The sequence below is a fragment of the Tamandua tetradactyla genome, chromosome X (genome assembly GCF_023851605.1).
Source record: "Tamandua tetradactyla isolate mTamTet1 chromosome X, mTamTet1.pri, whole genome shotgun sequence".
NCBI lineage: Eukaryota > Metazoa > Chordata > Mammalia > Pilosa > Myrmecophagidae > Tamandua > Tamandua tetradactyla.
In genome coordinates this window covers 123,179,321-123,197,799 of record NC_135353.1, presented here as the reverse complement: position 1 = coordinate 123,197,799, position 18,479 = coordinate 123,179,321, and the positions used below count along the sequence as shown (strand labels likewise).

The 18,479-nt window shown below is 40.1% G+C and overlaps 1 protein-coding gene across 3 annotated transcripts in view; it reads left to right on the top strand.

Annotated features, from left to right (window-relative positions):
• Positions 1-863: 863 nt before the first annotated feature.
• Positions 864-18,479, top strand: part of RGN (regucalcin) — a 43,725-nt gene continuing 26,109 nt past the window's right edge. The window contains exons 1-3 of one of the 3 annotated variants that reach the window (XM_077145560.1): positions 864-1,162; positions 2,829-3,005; positions 4,787-4,969. In XM_077145560.1, the coding sequence (XP_077001675.1) occupies positions 2,843-3,005; positions 4,787-4,969 (346 nt within the window). In that variant the 5' untranslated portion in view covers positions 864-1,162; positions 2,829-2,842. Of the gene's footprint in view, positions 1,163-2,386; positions 2,624-2,828; positions 3,006-4,786; positions 4,970-18,479 lie in introns of those variants that run through there. The other 2 variants (XM_077145561.1, XM_077145559.1) reach the window with 2 other exon arrangements.

Below are 18,479 nucleotides of genomic sequence, written 5' to 3'. Positions count from 1 at the left end.
GAGGTAAAACAGACCCTGGGTTCAATACATACAATAAATGCGCAAATATGAAGTGTACCATAATTTTTGACAGTGCATACACCTATGCAACTCAGACCTCCATCAAGATATGGAACATTTCCATCACCCCAGAAAGTTCTTTTTATTCTCCTTTCCAGTTCATCACGTCCATCCCTAGGGGAACCACTGATCTGGTTACTTCCCTCCTTTAAATTAAAAAAAAATGTTTTAAATTTGCAGGTTATTTAGAGAAAATATGAATGGTCAAGTGGAGGACAAGGAATACATTTAGACTTTCAATGGGGAATGTATAGTTGAGGGCTGCTTACAATTGTTTACTTCACATGATTTAAAAATCAGATCGAATAAAATAATAAAAAGTACTAAATAATGAATAAATAACAAAATAAAAAGCCCCTCCTCAACCATCAAAAACGTTTTGCAGGAATTGCCCACCAACCCTTGGTGTCTTCTAGATTAAGTGAAGGGAGGGTTTGTTTAACTTATTCCATTTTTCCTTTTTAACTTGTTTGCGTTTAACCGGACCAGGTTCCTATCTTACTGTTAGGCATTTTACCTTTTTTTTTATTAAGTAAGAGATAAACTTTAGATATCCGTCCAAACTTCAAAGCTTGGGTACACTGGACTCTAAACCTTTGCCCCCACCCCCACCCCACCTCCACATACGCCCCGGCCTGCGTGTGGCTTTGCAGGAATCTTCCAGCGGGGAGAGGAGTTGTACAGCGTAAGGGGGTGGGGAGAGAATGTGCAGACTGGGGTTGTCAAGCGCCCTCCCCTTTCCCAGCCTGCAGCCGGCCGCTCTACCTACCAAACAGTTGTGTCCCAGGCCAAGTTTCTCCTCCCCGCGTTCTACTGGATGACCTTCGAGCAGCTCTAGAGGTCGCCAGCCTGTTGAGTAGACGAGTCGGGCCAATCTCCCAGCCCCCCTCCTGGACAGGAAAGGTCCGGCGACAGCGGCTGAAAGAAAACCGACTGCCCTGGACACACCAGGGACTCCACGCCACACGCCCTCCCCTTGCGCTCTCAGCAAAGGCCAGTGTTGAGGAGGAAGCCGCCTTCTCCTTCAGCCTCCCAGCGACTCGCAGTCACCTGAACCTGCAGCGGCGATACCGGGTTGGGCGGAGGCCCCTCGCCCAAATAGGTACCCACGTGTGACCCGGGCATCTGACACCCTGTCCCCGCTTCCCACTTCCCAGCCACACTCTTGTGGCCACGGTCCCGTCTCGGACCGCGCTCTCTGAAACCTGGGCAGAAATGGAACATTTGCCAGTCCCCTGAACAGCGGGGAGCACGGGGTTAAACGTAGCTCTTGCAAAAGTCACAGGTCTAATCTTAGGCCTGAGATCGATAGCTCAAAGGCCTTTGGAACCTGTGCCAAGGTTTAACAGCCAATAAACATTCCAAAAGCTAAGATGCTGGCAGTCAGTATTTGAGGCTGATTTGAGCTGTGTGCATATGTGTTTCTTTCCCCCCAAAAAATGAGGTTTACTGAATATGAAACCAAATATTATCTTCCTTTTTTTCACTATCATTCATTTGGTCACTCGTGTGTATGACCATTTCAAAGCAGATAGGTGCCCCAAGAGAAGGATGAAGATGCGGGCAATTTTTATCATCATTGGAAAACCACCTACCTACTCAGGGCAAGGTCTCGGAAGGAGAAAAGGTTCTTGAAAATTGCCTGTCTTATATGGAATAAAAATAAATAATAGGGGGAACAAATGTTAAAATAAATTTAGATTGAAATGCTAGTGATCAATCAAAGGGAAGGGTAAGGGGTATGGTATGTATGAATTTTTTTCTGTTGTCTTTTTATTTCTTTATCTGAATTGATGCACATGTTCTAAGAAATTATCATGATGATGAATATGCAACTATGTGATGATATTGTGAATTACTGATTATATATGTAGAACAGAATGATCAAAAGTTAAGAATGTTTGCGTTTGTTTGTTATATTTTTTAATTTAAAAATTAATAAAAAATTAAAATTAAAAAAAAAGAAAATTGCCCGTCTTTCCACTGCCACTTGGGTTAATAAACCCAAGGTAATGTTCTTTTCTTTTCGGATAGTTCTTTTTTCCATTCTCCCAGTTCACTGGTCCCACATAGTATGGTCTAAAGTAACCCCATAGAATTTTCCTGTCTGTGGAGTTCAAGGGCAAGGACTTCCTTAGGCAGTAAGAAATAGATGAGGGGCTATGAGTGAATTCCTACCCCGTGGCCAGACAATGTCCTTTCCTCCACCCTTTCCACTGTCTAAATTTGAAAATAGTTGTTTGTTCTAATTCAGTGTACTGGTGAATGTATTTCATAACTGCAGTTCTGAATCTAAAAATGATCAGTCAGGAAGGCCTTGGCCTCTGCAAGATCAGAGAAGGGAACTGACAACATCAATGGATGGAGAGGGTTCGAGGATGACCTGGAACCAACCAGATGGGCCACCAATGAGGGAGTTGCCCACCCCCTGGGCTGCCATGTAGGCATAAAGGGCAGCCTTGCAGTGTCTAAACAGCTAGCTCTCAGCGTCGCTGGTGCTAAGGTGTGGATTTTCGAGTGTTGCTTTTTTTCGTTTTTAGAAGGTAGCTTTTAAAAATCACTGGTAAGTTACCTTCTATCCGCTCTTCGTTTACATACATGTCTCTTCTTGTCACATTACGTTTCTTGTCTTCTTCTGATTTGGGGAAAATGTGTCCAGCCTTTCTAGGTCTAATAAATTAGACTGTATAGGGATCTTACCAGGGGGGTAAACCTGGTATTTTGCTTCATTTGCGCTATGTCATTTTTATCTCTGTAACCTTTTGTAGATCTCTGCCTGACAATGTCTTCCATTAAGATTGAGTGTGTTTTGCGGAATAACTGCCGGTGTGGTGAGTCTCCAGTGTGGGAGGAAGTGTCCAACTCTCTGCTCTTCGTAGACATTCCTGCCCAAAAGGTGTGCCGGTGGGATTCGCTTACCAAGCAAGTGCAGCAAGTGACCATGGGTAAGGAGAAAGGCTGTGCTCTGATCTTCACCAATTGTCGTCCCTGCCAGTTGCAGGGCAGCCACCCAATGTTTGTCATTCCCCTCGGATCTTCTTGTGAATCCATACTGAATATGTTTTAAATTTGGGGGGTTGTTAACCTCTCTGTGTCTGCCCTCTATTACTTTCACTTTGACTCAGGAGTAAATTATAGGTACTCAATACTTTCTTCTTTCTCTTTGGTTGAAGAGCAACATTCCCAATTTTCTTTTGGTGAGGAGGCACTGTAATATCTTTCCTGAACAACTTTAGATGACCGCCTTGAACGTTGTTGACCCGGATAGTGACACAGCAAAAGCTACCTACCTTAGGCGAGGCCAAGGCCTCAATTTTTGAGAAAATGGCAGGTACATCAACGTGAAAAAGAAGAGCTTTGGGACTTATAAAATAAACCAGGGACTCTGTTCAGTGTACAAAAGAAACTTTATAACCGGAATTTCAAATATACTGTACTGCAATTCACTTTATGACCATGTGATTTCTAGAGAAGTGGTTTATCAGATTCTGTAGTCCAAGGGAATGATGTTGAAGTGATTAGTGACAGAAAGAAGTTCTTGCTCTCATTATTGTGTATGTAGGAAGAGATACCAGGAATTCCTGTAATTTTGGGTTGCTCTCAACCTAGAACTGGGGACCTCAAACTTTTATTTTTAGTGAGAGAGATGTGACTGTGTCTTGGAAGCAAAGTGATTGTGACCTCTGAGGTCAGAGTGGGGGAGGGTCCCTTTGCCTTCCCTATTTTCTCCCAGGATACATGCGGGCAAAGCGTCCCACACCCCTCAAAACCATGAAAAGGGCTTGTGGTGTCAGCAGTAGCTTGGAAAGCTCATGAGAAGCAGGTTCTAAGCCACAGATTAAGACCCCTGATGAGAGGGTGTCTCTCCTGTTAGAGTCCCACAAATTTCCTGGGGCCCTCCGTGGCTTGAATCAACTTCTGACCAGAGCTTTTAGCTAAGAGCTGCTCCTGGCACCCCGATTCCTTGCACTGAATAGGTACTTAGGGAATATTTTCTAAATAAATTCTGATAAATCTGTTTCCCGTGACTGCTCACCATGATAATATCTACACTTTACAGAAAAAGTTTTCTTAGACATGGAAAAATATAAAATCCAGAAAAACCTTAAAATATAGAAAATATAGTGATATACTGAGATGTGATTGTACTATCATTGTATCTACAATTCTATCTATTTGTTGTTTTTACCATGCTTACTTCCAAAAAGGATTTGAGAAATAATTTTATTCCTTTAAAAAAGACAAGCCCTGGACTGGGTGGGGATGGGGGGGGTGTTCACAAAATCTTGTTGATGTTACTTAACACAATTTGTTTCTCTGAATTTCCTGGAGGTTAGGCAGATTGAGTGTCTTGGAATTGCTCTGGTTGCTCCTAGGTTAGGAACCTCTCCACTGAATTTGATACATTCCTCTATTTTGACACCTGCTCCCAGTGGATCATGGCAGCTGTGGTTTTAATTCTCAGCTCCTCCCACTAGACTGGGAGCTTCCAAAGGACTGGGGTTTGAGTCCCCTTTCTATCCTTGCTGCCAAGAACGGTACACAGAGTTTATGCTCAGCAAACACACTCAATTAGGCAGCTCTCATGATTCAATAGAAGGATGATCGCACTCCCATTGTCAAACAGCTATACTCCTCTTTAAGATGCCAGGTGGCACAGTGGTCTCTGTGCTGCTCAGCTACTGGACTGCTTGCTGCATTCTGACTGCTGCTTTTGCTTTTGCAGATGCCCCAGTCAGCTCTGTGGCCCTTCGCCAGTCGGGAGGCTATGTTGCCACAGTTGGAACAAAGTTCTGTGCTTTGAACTGGGAAGATCAGTCAGCAGTTATTCTGGCCATGGTGGATAAAGATAAGAAAAACAATCGATTCAATGATGGGAAGGTGGATCCCTCTGGGAGATATTTTGCTGGTATGATTCATCTACAGCACTTTCTTCCAAGCTTTGGCGGAAACCATAATATGACTTAGGAAGGGCTCACTGCTTTAATGGGGAAAATGTTATTCATAATGGGTTTGGGGCTCTTCTTTTATTAACTTGAGTAATTTGCATCACTGAAAAAAAAAATCCTATGGCAAAATTTTTCCAGATATTCCTTTCAATTTTGTCTCTAGCAGGGACTAATATTTGTATGGTCAGTTTAAATGAGTTTTAAATACAGGGGGTTTTACTTGCTGTTTAAATTGGAAATAATTTCAAATTTACAGGAAAAAAATGTAGGAATAGTGCAAACGATACCTCGTATGCCCTCTACCTAAATTCAACTATTAACATTTCATTCCATTTACTTTATCATTTGCTTTATCTATAATTACAGACATATTTTTCTCCAGAATCATTTTGGAGTAAGTTGCATATATCATGTGCCCTTACCCCTAAATACTTCAGTGTGAATTTCCCAAGAAAAAGGACACATTTTTACATGACCACGGTATAGTTATCAACTTAAGGAAATTTAACATTGAGATAACAGTTTCATCTGACATATTATCTGTATTCTAGTTTTGTCAATTGACCAAATAATGTCTTTTATAGCATTTTTTATCCTCCAGTTCAGATTCAGTTTAGTCAATCATGGATTGCATTTAATTGTCATATCTCTTTAATCAGGAACAGATCTTCAGCATTTCTTTTTCTTTAATAACATTGACATTTTTTAAAGAATATGATTTCTCCCCTTCTATATAATGGAAAATTCCCTGTTTGGAGTTTGTCTGATGTTTTCATTATTATATTTAAGTTATGCACCCCTAGGTGTAATATTGCCTAAGCAATGTTCTATCCTCAGGTCATCATATTTGGAGACACACAATGTCCACCTACCCATCATTGGTGATGTCAGTTTTTATTACCCAATTAGATTCTTATTTCTCTTCCTCATAGTTACTATTTTTTTTTTTTTTTTTGCAATTTAGGAACAGTTTGTGGAATGTGTTAGTTAACTATTGTTATGTAACAATTTACCCTGAAACTTAGGGGCTTAAAACAACAAACATTCATTGTCTCACATGGTTTCTGAGGGTCAAGAATCTGGGTGCTGCTTAGCTGGGTGGTTCAAATTCAGGTTATCTCATGAGGTTGCATTCAAGCTCTCAGCCAGGGGCTGCGGTCTTGGAAGGGGCTGAAGGATCTGCTTCCAAGTTCATTCATGTAGGGGTTAGCAGGAGGCTTTAGTTCCTTGCTACATGGGCATCTCTAAAGGGTTGCTCAGGACATGGCTTTCCCCAGAGCCAATAATGAGAGAGAGAGAGAGAGAGAGAGAGAGAGAGAGAACCCAAGATGGAAGCTACAGTATTATTATAACCCATCTTGTAAGTGATATACTGTCACTTTGGACATTGCTACTGGTCACACAGACAGTGAGGGAGAGGACTATACAAGGGTATGAATATCAGGAGGCAAGGATCATTGGGTGCCATCTTGGAGGCAGGTTATAGCATAGGGAGATACTTTAAGCCCATGCAAATATCCTGGTCCTCATCAAAATTTCTCCCATAGATTTCATATTCACTGATGATTCTTGCTGGAACCAATCTTTACTATCATGGCTGAAGAATGACGTATATACAACTTTAAAGGACTCAATTATGGTTTTAAATTAGATAATATATTTCACATATTATCTAACATATCCCTCTCAACAACCTAATTAATTAGTCAAAATTTTTTTCTAAATCCTTGGTATTTACACTTCCCCATGCTGCCACCTCACAACATTAAAAATGCTGTCCTGGCCCAATTTATTCCTTTCAATATGGGAAGCAGGCAAGATCTGAGCAACTAGGTACAGATTGTTCCCCATCTTCCTGGACTTTATACAACCACAGATATAGTCCAAGACAGCCTTTCTCCACACTCTTCACCTCACAGAAAGACTAACTGGAGCCCTCATTTACGCATTTTTATTTTGTGGTAAGCACAGGTCAGACCCCTGAAGGGACAGAGGGGTTCATCCTGTCTACATCTTGCTTGCTGTTTCATGCTTCCCATTTTTAGTCCATTTTCTTTCTCTAATTTGCTCTTCTTTTAGATGGATAACTTTCCAGTCTTTTCATTGCAGTCAAATTCTGCTCTGTTCCCTGAGATTGCTCAAGTCTACCTAAGTGAATATTCCAGGTGTACTTGAGAAGAACATGTATCCTGCTATTGTCAAGTGGAGTATTCTATAAATGGATGATGGTGTTCAGTTCTATACCTGAAGAGCTGCTTTTCTGTCTACTTGTATCTATTACTGAGAAAGGGATGTTGACATCTCCAACTATGATTGTGGATTTTTTTATTTCTACTTTCAGTTCTGACAATGGTTGGGGTTTTTGTTTGTTTGTAATTTGAAGCTCTGTTGTTAGGTGTGTATACATAGGATTGCTATGTATTCTTGGTAAACTGAACATTTTCAATATGTAGTATCTCTCTTTGTCCCTGGGAATTCTTTTGGCTCTAAATATGTTTTGTCTGGTGTTAATATAGCCACTCCAGCTTTCTTTTGATTATTATTTGCATGGTATGTCTTTTTCCATCTTCTCACTTTTTAAAACTTTTTATTGTAATAATATATTTACAACTCAAAATTTCCCATTGTAACCAGTTTCAAGTGTACCATCCAGCAGTATTAATTATCTTCACAATATTGTGCTACTATCACCGATCTCCATTACCCCAAAACTCTATTATTTTCTTTTTTTGGTTATGCTTTTAGTGTCATATTTAAGAAATCACTACCCAATGCAAGGTAATGAAGGCTCCGCCCTAGGTTTTCTTCTAGAAGTTTTATGTTTCAGCTCCTCTGTTTAGGCCTTTGACCTAATTTAGATTCAGTTCATATTTGTGTATGGTGTGAAGTAAGGCTGCAACTTCATTATTTTGCAAGTGGATATCCAGTTTTCCCAGCACCATTTGTTAGAGACCATTGTTTCCCTAATCAGTATAATTGACATCCTTGTAAAAAAAAAATGGCCATGGATGTATGAGTTCACTTCTGAGCTCTCATTTCTTCCCACTAGTCTAGTGTCTATCTTTATGTCAATATCACACTGTTTTGATTACTGTGGCTTTGTAGTAAGTTTTGAAATCAAGAAGTATGAGACATCCAATTTTGTTCTTCCTTTGCAATATTGATTGACTATTTGGGGCCCCTGGCTATTCCACATGAATTTGAGAATTGGATTTACCATTTCTCCAAAAGAGGCTACTGGGATTTTGATTGATACTGCATTGAATCTGTAAATCATTTTGGGGAATAACGGCATCTCAATAATTAAAGTCTGCCTATCCATGAACATGGGATGGCATCCTATTAATTTAGGTGTTCTTTAATTTCTCTCACGAGTGTTTTGTTTCACCTTGGTTAAATTGATTCCCTGATATTTTATTTTTTAGGAGTTATTATAAGTGGAATTAAAAAAAATTTCCATTCCATAGTATTTTTTGCTGGTGTATAGAAACACAACTTATTTTTTTAATGTTAATCTTGTAGCCTGCAACTTTGCTGAATTTGTTTATTAGTTCTAGTAGTTTTTTGGTGGATTCTTTGATATTTTCTATATAAAAGATCATGTAGTCTGCAAATAGAGATAGTTTTACTTCTTCTTTTCCAATTTGAATGTCTTTTATTTCTTTTTCTTGCTTAATTGCTCTCAGACTTCAATACAATGTTGAATAGCATTGATGAAAGCAGGCATCCTTGTCTTGTTCCTGACCGTAGGAGGAAGACTTTCAGTCTTTCACCACTGATTATGATATTGGCTATGAGTTTTTCATATGTGCCCTTTATCGTGTTGTGGAAGTCCCCTTCTGTTCCTATTTTTCTGAGTGTTTTATCATGAATGGGTGTTGGATTTTGTCAAATTCTTTTTCAGCGTTAATTGAGATGACATGATTTTCCCCCTTTATTCTGTTTTTGTGGCATATTACATTGATCAATTTTCTTATGTTGAACAACCCTTGCATTCTTGGAATAAATCCCACTTGGTAATGGTGTATAATTTTTTTAATGTGCTGTTGGATTCAGTTTTCTGGTCATCCTTTTACTTTTTTTTTGCATGGGCAGGCACTGGGAATCGAGCCCGGGTCGCTGGCATGGCAGGCGAGAACACCATCCTTTTACTTTTAAGCTATCTATATGATTGTGATTTGAAATGAATTTCTTATAGCCAGCATAAATATTTGTTTTTTAATCTCTTGTGACAATTTTTGTATTTTATTTGATATGTTTAGATCATATACACTTAATGTAATTATTGATTGGATTTAGGTCTGTTATTTTATTATTTGTTTTCTCTTCTTCCTCTGTTTTTTTTTGTGTGCCTCTCTTTTCCCTTTCCTGCCTTCTTTTGGATTATTTGAACATTTTAGAATATTCTATTCTAATTTATTTATTGTTATTTTTACTGTATCTCTGCATAGCTTTTTAGGGATTGCTCTAAGGATTGCAAAATATATAATTAACCTTTTGCAGTCTTTCAAGGATCAGTACTTTATCACTCCAATTGGTATATTATTCTCACGTCTTTATGTGATAGTTGTAATATATATATATAAAGCCCTATCAGAAAGTGTTATATTTTTTACTTTCAACCATCAGCTATATCTTTAAAAACTAAAGAGGAAAATAATAATCTATTATGTTTATTCAGATATTTATTATTTCTATTGTTGTTCCTTCATTCCTGATGTTCCAAGCTTCCTTTTGATATCATTATCCTTCTTCTAAAGAAGTTCCTGTAGCAATTCTTTTAGAGAAGGTCAGCTAACTATGAATTATCTTGTTTTTTATTTTATCTTAGAATGTCTTTATTTCACCTTCATTTCCAAAACTTATTTCCACTGAATATAGAATTTCAGGTTGACACTTTTTTTCTTTCAGCATGTTAAAAACATACCACTTTCTTTTGGTCTCTATAGTTTCTTGTGAGATAACCACTGTCATTGAAATAATTGCTCCCTTATAGGTAATATGCCATTTTTCTTTCATTGTTTTCAAGAATTTTTATTCCACCCTAGTTTTCAGCAATTTGATTGTAATGTGTCTGGGTGTTTCTTTGAGTTTATCCTGTTTTGGGTTTGCTCATCTTCATGAGTATATAGTTTTATGATTCTTTCCAAACATAAGAAGTTTGGGGCCATTACTGCACTATTTCTCCTCTTCTCTAGAAACCTGATGACACATATATTATCACTTTTATTGTTGTTCCACAGGTCCCTAAGAGTCTGATCATTTTTATTTCAAATGTTTTTCTCTCTGCTATTTGAACTGGTTAATTTCTATTGATCTAACTTCAAATATATCGATTCTTTTCTCTGTCATCTTTCTTCTGCTATTGAATCCATGTAGTGAGTTTTTACCTTAGCTATTTTATTTTTCAGTTCTAAAATTTCCATTTTGTTATTATTTGTATCTTATACTTTTTAAATGTTTACTGTCTTGAGTTTTGTTTCAAAACTGTTCATTGTTGCTTCCTATGAAATGGAGCTCAAAGGATATTAAGGAATGATGAGAAAGAGAGAAAGGAAGGAAGAAAGAAAGAAAGACACAGACTGGCTCAGGGGGTCTGAAGCTTAAGTTTACATCAGACAGACTTCAGACAACTTTATTCTTATCCAGATCTTGCTTAAATACTGCAGGGTGACAAAAGGCATGCATGCGTTTCTTAAAAGAACAGAGAGCTTATTTTTCAGTGCTCTCTTCCTCCATAGTTAACATAACCATTTGGGGTAAACATTCTCTTCCTCCCACACTGCTCTACATAACAATCTCCACAGTTTACTGCCGCCACCACCCTAATGCCATCTACTCCCAAGTAGTTCCTCGGATCTTATGTTAATCCTATCTCCTACACTTCATGACTACTCTTTTGAGCATTTTTACAAGAGCCACTTTATTCCTTGTCAAATAACTCCATCATCGGTGCCATCTCGATTTTGGCATTTTTTTAGTTAGCTTTTCCTATGCAAATTGAGATTTTTATGCTTTGTGTTGTCAAGTAATTTTAGATTATATCTTGGACATTTTTAAATATACTGTTATGAGACTCCAGGTTAAATATTATGGAGAATGTTGATGTATTTGTCTTATCAAGAAATCTATAGGTTTAGGTTCAGGCTACAATTTCTAACCTGCTTTCTATTAGGTGCCATTAGGGTCTGACCCACATGTTTCCTACTCATTGGTCACTCTGGGGCTTAACAGGTGTTCTCTACATTAGCACTATTCTCAAAATCTTTGGTATGCCAATTAGAAGCAGATCCATGTATTTGCAAATTGGACATGACCCCAGGAGACCATAAAGAGATTTATGGAGTCATATTCCTGAGCTCTTCTGTCTTCCCTCCTATCTCCCAGTACTTTCCAGTTTCCTGGAACTCCTGTTTTCATTCTTCCATCCAGAATCCACCAACTTCTATGATTGTGCTACCACTGGAGCCAAGCGTCAGAAGGACAAAGAAATGGAATATAAAAGCAACAATGTTTTGCTCCATCCTTTTGGAAGTATAGCTTCACTAAAGATAGAGAAAGGTCCCCTTCCCTCAGAATTTTGGGTCCTGTAGTTTCCTGTTGCTGAACACTCTCTCTGCTGTTCCTACCCCTACTACAGAATTGCATGGGGACTTGTGCATGAGTAAACAGAAAAAGAGTGGAAAAGGTCTGGGGGAATTCCTCTACTCTCTCTGAGGTTCAGGAGTTGCCTTTACTGCTCTTTGAGCCAGATGTAGGGATTTCTCTCGGATCTTCCTCTGTCTGCACCACAATTCTCACTTCAGGTTTCAGGTTCCACTGAGTTCAGGCCGGAAGATGATACTGGAGGAGAAATAGTGTGAACTCACCACCAGTTCAATGGTACTTCAAATTCTGGTGTAATTCTCTGATCTGCTTGTTGATATTTACTTTTCAGAGTTCTCAAATAACTGTGCCATACATTCTGTCCAGGTTTGATAGTTGTGTTCAGTGGGCAAGTACTTAGTGTATATTTACACCATCTTATCTGGAAATGTTGCACAAAACAGAAGAAACTGGGGCTGAGGCGCCGAAGTTTCAGAAAGTAGGTTTTTATTCATCCATGGCCATAGGGCTCAGCCAAGTCGCTTCTGAAAATCTGAGCCCCGAACAAAAAGTTAACATCAGTTTTTATAGACAGGATGACACATTAAAGACAAGGTAAATGATTGACTGGTTTAAATTGGGATGGCACAAAGCTGGGTTTACAGAAGCAGATAAGTGGTTAGGGGAGGGATTTCTTTACAGGAATTTGTTTTATCTTGCCTATGCGCAGTTTATGTGTAGTTCTGACTGCTTAGAGGAATTTGGGTAATTTTTAAAGAGGAGGAAGTTTAAATGTGCAAGGAGGGGTGAGGGGCCCGCCTGCTGCAAGGGGCTTGCTTGCTACATTTCCCCCTTTTGATGCTTTCCCCAACTTAGAAGAAGGTATTATAGCATCACCTATATTTTGTCCTTTTCTTGTTGCAGTTGTTGGTATGTCCTGATCTGAGCTGGGTGTGGGAAACAGGGTAGCCATGCAGGGTTTAGGCCCCTGCAAAGTTGAGGGAGGAATTAGGGTCTATGCCCCACCTCTGTTGGGCCCATTTTCTCCTGATGGGCCCCCTTTGTGACTGTGCCTATCTTATGTTTGTTCCTTCCCTGAGGAATCTTACCTATCTTTGGCTAACTAGCCATCCTCTGGGACCAAGCAGGGTGATGTGTTTCCAATCTGTTTCCTCGACAGCCTATGCCCCCTGGCCTCCACACTCAACAACTGCTTTGGGATTTACTCACCCGCTGGCGGGGTCCCAGCTTTGGTCACATGTTTTGGGGAACCCAGGTTTTTTTCCTCCAGTGAAGACCCAGCTCATAGCTTTGAGCAAAAGACAAATTGCATGACACCAACTCCCAGAAGGCCTCCATCTCAGCATAGCCAAGAGCTCCCCCCCAGTCTCGTACACATTGCATTACCAGGAGGATGGTACTGGGAAAGGTGTCAGATTAGGTGGGGGGGGGGGCAGTAAAACTGTACATGTGTTGAAGGTCAGGTGGACTTGGGAACTGTTTCCCTTTCTAGGGGTTGTGGCGCTAGCCTTGCCACCCTAGAGTAGCGAAAACAGCACTACTGAACTTGGCAAGGTGGGATTATAGCATATTGGGGGACCTTCCTTTAGGGTGCATACAGAATAATGCAGGTCTGAGAACTGCCCTGGCATGAATACTGGTTATAGCTTCTACCTTTTTCCCAACATAGGTGCTCTTGAGGCATGCCTGGCATGTATCATTCCCCTCGGAAGGGCTTATGAACGTGGCGAGCAGAAACAGAGGAGTGAGGCGCATGGTGCTGGCTATGGGGAATGCCAGCACATGAACATATAATTAGCCTCAGGGAAGGAATGGAGACACATTCTGGGCAGCAGCTAGGAAGGGGAAAGTTACCTGATTAAGAGAGATCCCACCAAATTAGAGTAAAGTTGGTTTTCGGAAAGAACTCCAGGCGACCTATTTCCAGGAAGGTAAAACTGCTAAATGAAAGACAAACGCAAAGAGCAAGAAAAGACAGTCAACAGACCCAGTAGGCTGGAATGCCCATGTGTTGATTCCTCAATCTTTGGCCTTGCATAGATCAGTCAGTTTCCAGGGTGACTGAGGCAGGGCTCAGAGGTCTCCTTAGGCTTCAGCTGTGCGTTGACTAGCTGCTTCCAGTGAGCTAGAGCAGGGCAACGGCAGTCATTTAGGCCTCAGTCGCGGGCTGGTCAGCTAATCTTGGCTGCAATGGAGAAGGGCACAGTGGCTTCCGAAGAATGATGCACATCAGGTGTTCAGGATCAGGGGTGCACTCCCAGGGGTGGTCTGCAGTGGCCTTCTTGACCTGAGAGTGGTGAATCCATGGGATGATCTCCACGACTCTGATAGCTATTGGGGTTACTAAAACAACACGGTAAGGACCTCTCCATTGAGGCTGGAGGGAGCCTTTTTTTTTTCCCACTCTCTTACCCCACACCACGTTCCCTGGCTCAACCTCATGTAAGGGAAGGTAGATGCTAAAGGGTTCAGGTACTGCTTTCAACACCTTCCCTTTTAGTTCACCTAAAACTTTTCCTAACTTTGAACATAATTTCCTTTTCCACAAACCTTTGGCAACTTACTATATTTGTTCAGGCTTTGTCTTACATTTTCCTTATTCTGTAACAGCCATTTATTTTATCTTAGGACAAAACTGCTCTCTTTTTCCTTACAGTAAAAACACATCCTTTATATTCTTCATACTTAAATCATTACTTCAAATATTTCACTGCATGCAATTAACATCAAAATTGAATTTGTCAGAATAATGTTAAATACTTAAAATGCTTTAGTCAATGCATATTTGAAACCTCAATACACATTTTTTAATACAAATTAATGGCACATATCAAGACTTTTTCAAAAAACTATAAGGATAAAACTTGCAAGCAAGGAGTTTTTCAGTATTAAGCAGCTTCCCCAATTTAAAAATTTGTAGTCAAAGATAATGGGGTTTGGTCTAATCCCTTTGTCTGGATGAAAGGGATTAAATGAGGGTACAGAGGTGCCAAGGGAGCTGGACACAGGTTTTCTGCCTTGTCAGAAGTAGGAGCACTATTTACTTTACAATTATAACTTGGTTTACATTTTTCTTCATACACTCTCTTTATCTCATTATTTGACAAAACGTTAATACTTTTTTGGTTGATCCCAGCTTCCAGCAGGGCTTAGAATATGTCTCTGCAGGAAATCCTGTTACTGGTATTGGGGAACCATTTCCCATTACATCTTTTGGCTTTCCCTTCCCCTGTATTCCTGTTACCCATGTCTCCCAGATCTGCCATTTTATTTAAGATGTTGTTAGGTGGATTGCCTATTTCTCCTAATAATAAAGTCATCATCAAGTGTTTAAATGCTGGAGGTGCTGTCTTAATGATAGCATTTCTCTGTGAAGCATTGACAGGGAGGAGGTGGTATGTGTCAGCCTCTCCTAATACAATTGCTGACTTCATAACTTTCTTTTTAAATTTCTGCATAGCATCTCACAAAGTGTACCAGGGTTGATTATTCTGTGGACACACAGTGTCAGCAGGGCATTGCTTATTACACTTTTGTGCAGCCAATGCCAGCAACTTAAAACTTTTTCCAGTCTGCAGACTAAACTCCTGAAAAGCAGTTTGTATAAAGGGATTGGTGCCAATTCCTATAAGTTTTATGCAATCAGCATAGTCCCGCACTGATCCTCTAACCCCTGCATCAGCAATTCTGACCATCCAGGTAATTGATGGCTCACCAGTTTTCTGAGTAAAAGGCCTAAGAATGTCAGTTATTTTTTGCTCTTTTATAATGGTTTTAAAAGTAACCTGATTGCCCTGTTTCTCTTCTTTTTGTCTTTGTATTGGGGCAGCTCCTATTTTGGAGGATATTTACTCTTTTCTTTCTGACAAACTTTCTCATTTAAAAATTCCCATCTTTTTTTCCATCATCTGCTTCATCCCAATCAGGGTCCGATCAACAGCAACAGTGGTATGTACTTTCCCTTTGCTCACTTTACCTCATCTCTTTTTATGTTATATTGGGACACATGGACTGCTGCCCTCTCAGCTACTGACTGATAATTATAAATTTGATTTTTCAAAACAAAATTTTGATTCTGTGGCATGGACAGTTTTTCATGTAATTCTGCCAATTCCTTTTCATAATTCATTTTTTCAGAGATTGCCCAATCTCTCTGTTCACACATTTTTCTATATTCCATTAACAAAGCCCATCCTTTTTTATACATTCCAATTATTTCTTTCACTTTTTCTAATGGAATGTTTTCAAGACACAGGGCAACCTGAATAGGCACTCCCTGTTTAATTCTATTCCCCGAATCTTCACAGGGTCCTGTGCATTTTGCCCATTCTTTTGCAAGTGAGGAGTAAGGTAAATCATCCCATCCTGGGATTTGTTTTGGTTTTTAACTTTGAGCTTAGAGGACTTTTTCAAAAATGACATTATCTCCTAATCTATATCTAAAGCTTATGGCTCATTATTAATCTATTTCAAGTAAATTTTGAAGAGAGGCTGCTGACCTAAAAATTCCCAAATGTTTTATAGCATTAGAAAGTACAAACCAGAGAGACAAACCATTTAAATCCAAACATTCTGCATACAGGAAGGACAAGAAACCGGCAACTTCAAATTTATCAAGAATAGTCCTAATAAAGCATTAAAATATTTAGAAGAACATAGACCATATTTTTTGCACAAATTTTCTAAAGCTTGTCTTACTGACCTTCACCACTATGAAACTGTGCTGAAATGCGAATCCTGCTTACAATGTCAATTTTGTGCACAAAAGGCAGCGTGATATTTGTGGCCATTTAATTTATAGGTTTGGATTCATGGACAACACAGACTTCAGTGATATAAAAACAAATTTTATTAGGAAAGTAATTAAAGATAAAATGAAATGATAGTAATTCAAAGAGTCTTCAAAAATAAAGGATAGTTACATCACCAGATAAGATGGCACCAACACCTGAAAAGAAGAGCTGAAGAGTTTCAGAAGCAGCATTTTACCTCTCATTAGTAAAAGTCTACAGCAATCTTGGGGATAGCATTCAGAGTCTCCTTACTTAAGATCCATAGCAGAGCATAAAGTTCTGATGAGGTGCTCTCCCTCTCTCATAAGATTCTTTTCTCTTTTCTTCTCTTAAGTTTCTCCTCTTTCTTTAACTGTTTGCATGCAGTTTTTTTTTCTTTCCTCTTTTTATGATATTGTCACATAATAGTAGCCAAATTCCAATCAGCTTATGTGACTGGGCCAAGTTTGGTCCTCTGGGAACTGGCTAGGGACCAAGAAGAGCTTCCTGGGACCCAGATATTTTTAATCAAGTACACCTCCTTCTGGGAGGATAGCCAGTCCTCCCAGCTAGTGTGCACATTTCAATAGTTTCTTACCAAGGTCATGCAATGGCAACATCAGTTGTACAGAACAGACTCTCTTAATGAGATAAATTTTAAAACCCCTACACAGATGTTCTCCTCTTACTCTGATATGTGAACATTTTAATTTATAAAACAGGGTAATGATAAGCCATAATACGAGAGAATTTCTTTTTATCCTCCCTAAGGGTGGTCCACTTTAATTCACAGTTTCCTAAGTCAGCCAGGGGTCAGCTTGATTCCCCAGTCATCAGTAAAAGCTTTCTTAATGTTAAACATCATGCACCACAACAGTCTTACTGACTTCCCCTGTCATATCTGCGGCACCAACGATTAGTGAGAGGGCTTACAGACAAACAACAATAGGTTTTGAATAAACTGTCACTTCATTCGGTCTGGCAGCTCCCCTAGCGGGGACATTGGGTGCCTCTCAACCTTTCAAGGTTGCCCACCCTGAGCCGTATGAGGATAGCTACGAACTCACAGAATCCGAACTCACTTGTGGCCTGGTGCATGGCTCCTATGGCCCAGGACTTCCTTTCATTCACACAATCACACGCACATGCTCCAACACCCCTCCCGCACCGCCCTTCCAGAAACCAGACCTGAAGACTTCCATTTCCCCTGGTCCTCCAACTGGAGACTAGTACTTGGAGAGTCTCTGGGAGGTGATCAGGCTCCCTTGCCACTCAGGCTCCCCTCGCCTTTTATGAGTGGGCTGAAACTGATGCACCTGGGCACTTACCAGTCAGACAGGCGGTGCTCCCAGGAACCTGGTTCCAGAAACTGTCCCAAAGCTGTCGCCACTCCGGTGGTGACAAGCGCCCTGCCTGGCGAGGTCAGGAATCTGAGAGATGGGGGGAAAGCCCCGTTGCTGGCCCTGGATTCTGTTGGGTCTCTGGTCTGGGCAATGCTGCTGTGGGTGAGGGAGGTGAAAATGTCACCGGCCTCTTGATCCTGGATAGGCCCTCAGAAATGTTACGTGAAACAGAACAAACCAGGACCGAGGCTCCGAAGTTTCAGAAAGTAGGTTCTCAGTCGTCCATGCTGAAAGGCTCAGCTGAGTAGCCTCTGAAAGTCTGAGCCCTGAACAAAAGGTTAACATCAGTTTTTATAGATAGGATGACACGTTAAAGACAAGGTAAATGATTGGCTGGTTTAAATTGGGATGGGTGCAAAGCTGGGTTTACAGAAGTGGATGAGCAGTTAGGGGAGGGGTTTCTTTACAGGAATTTGTCTCATCTTGCCTATGTGCAGTTTTGCCCATTCTAGGGGCAAGCATCCTGTTCATGTGGAGTTCTGACTGCTCAGAGGAATTTGGGTAATTTTTAAAGAGGAGGTAGTTTATATGTGCAAAGAAGGGTGAGGGGCCCCTTCTGCTGCAAGGGGCCTGCTTGCTACAGAAGTAGAATGTCTTAGTGTAGTTTTTTTAAATTGTGGTGACATATGTAAAGCATCAACTTCCCCATTTTAACCACTTACAAATATATAATAGATTGTGTTATTTAC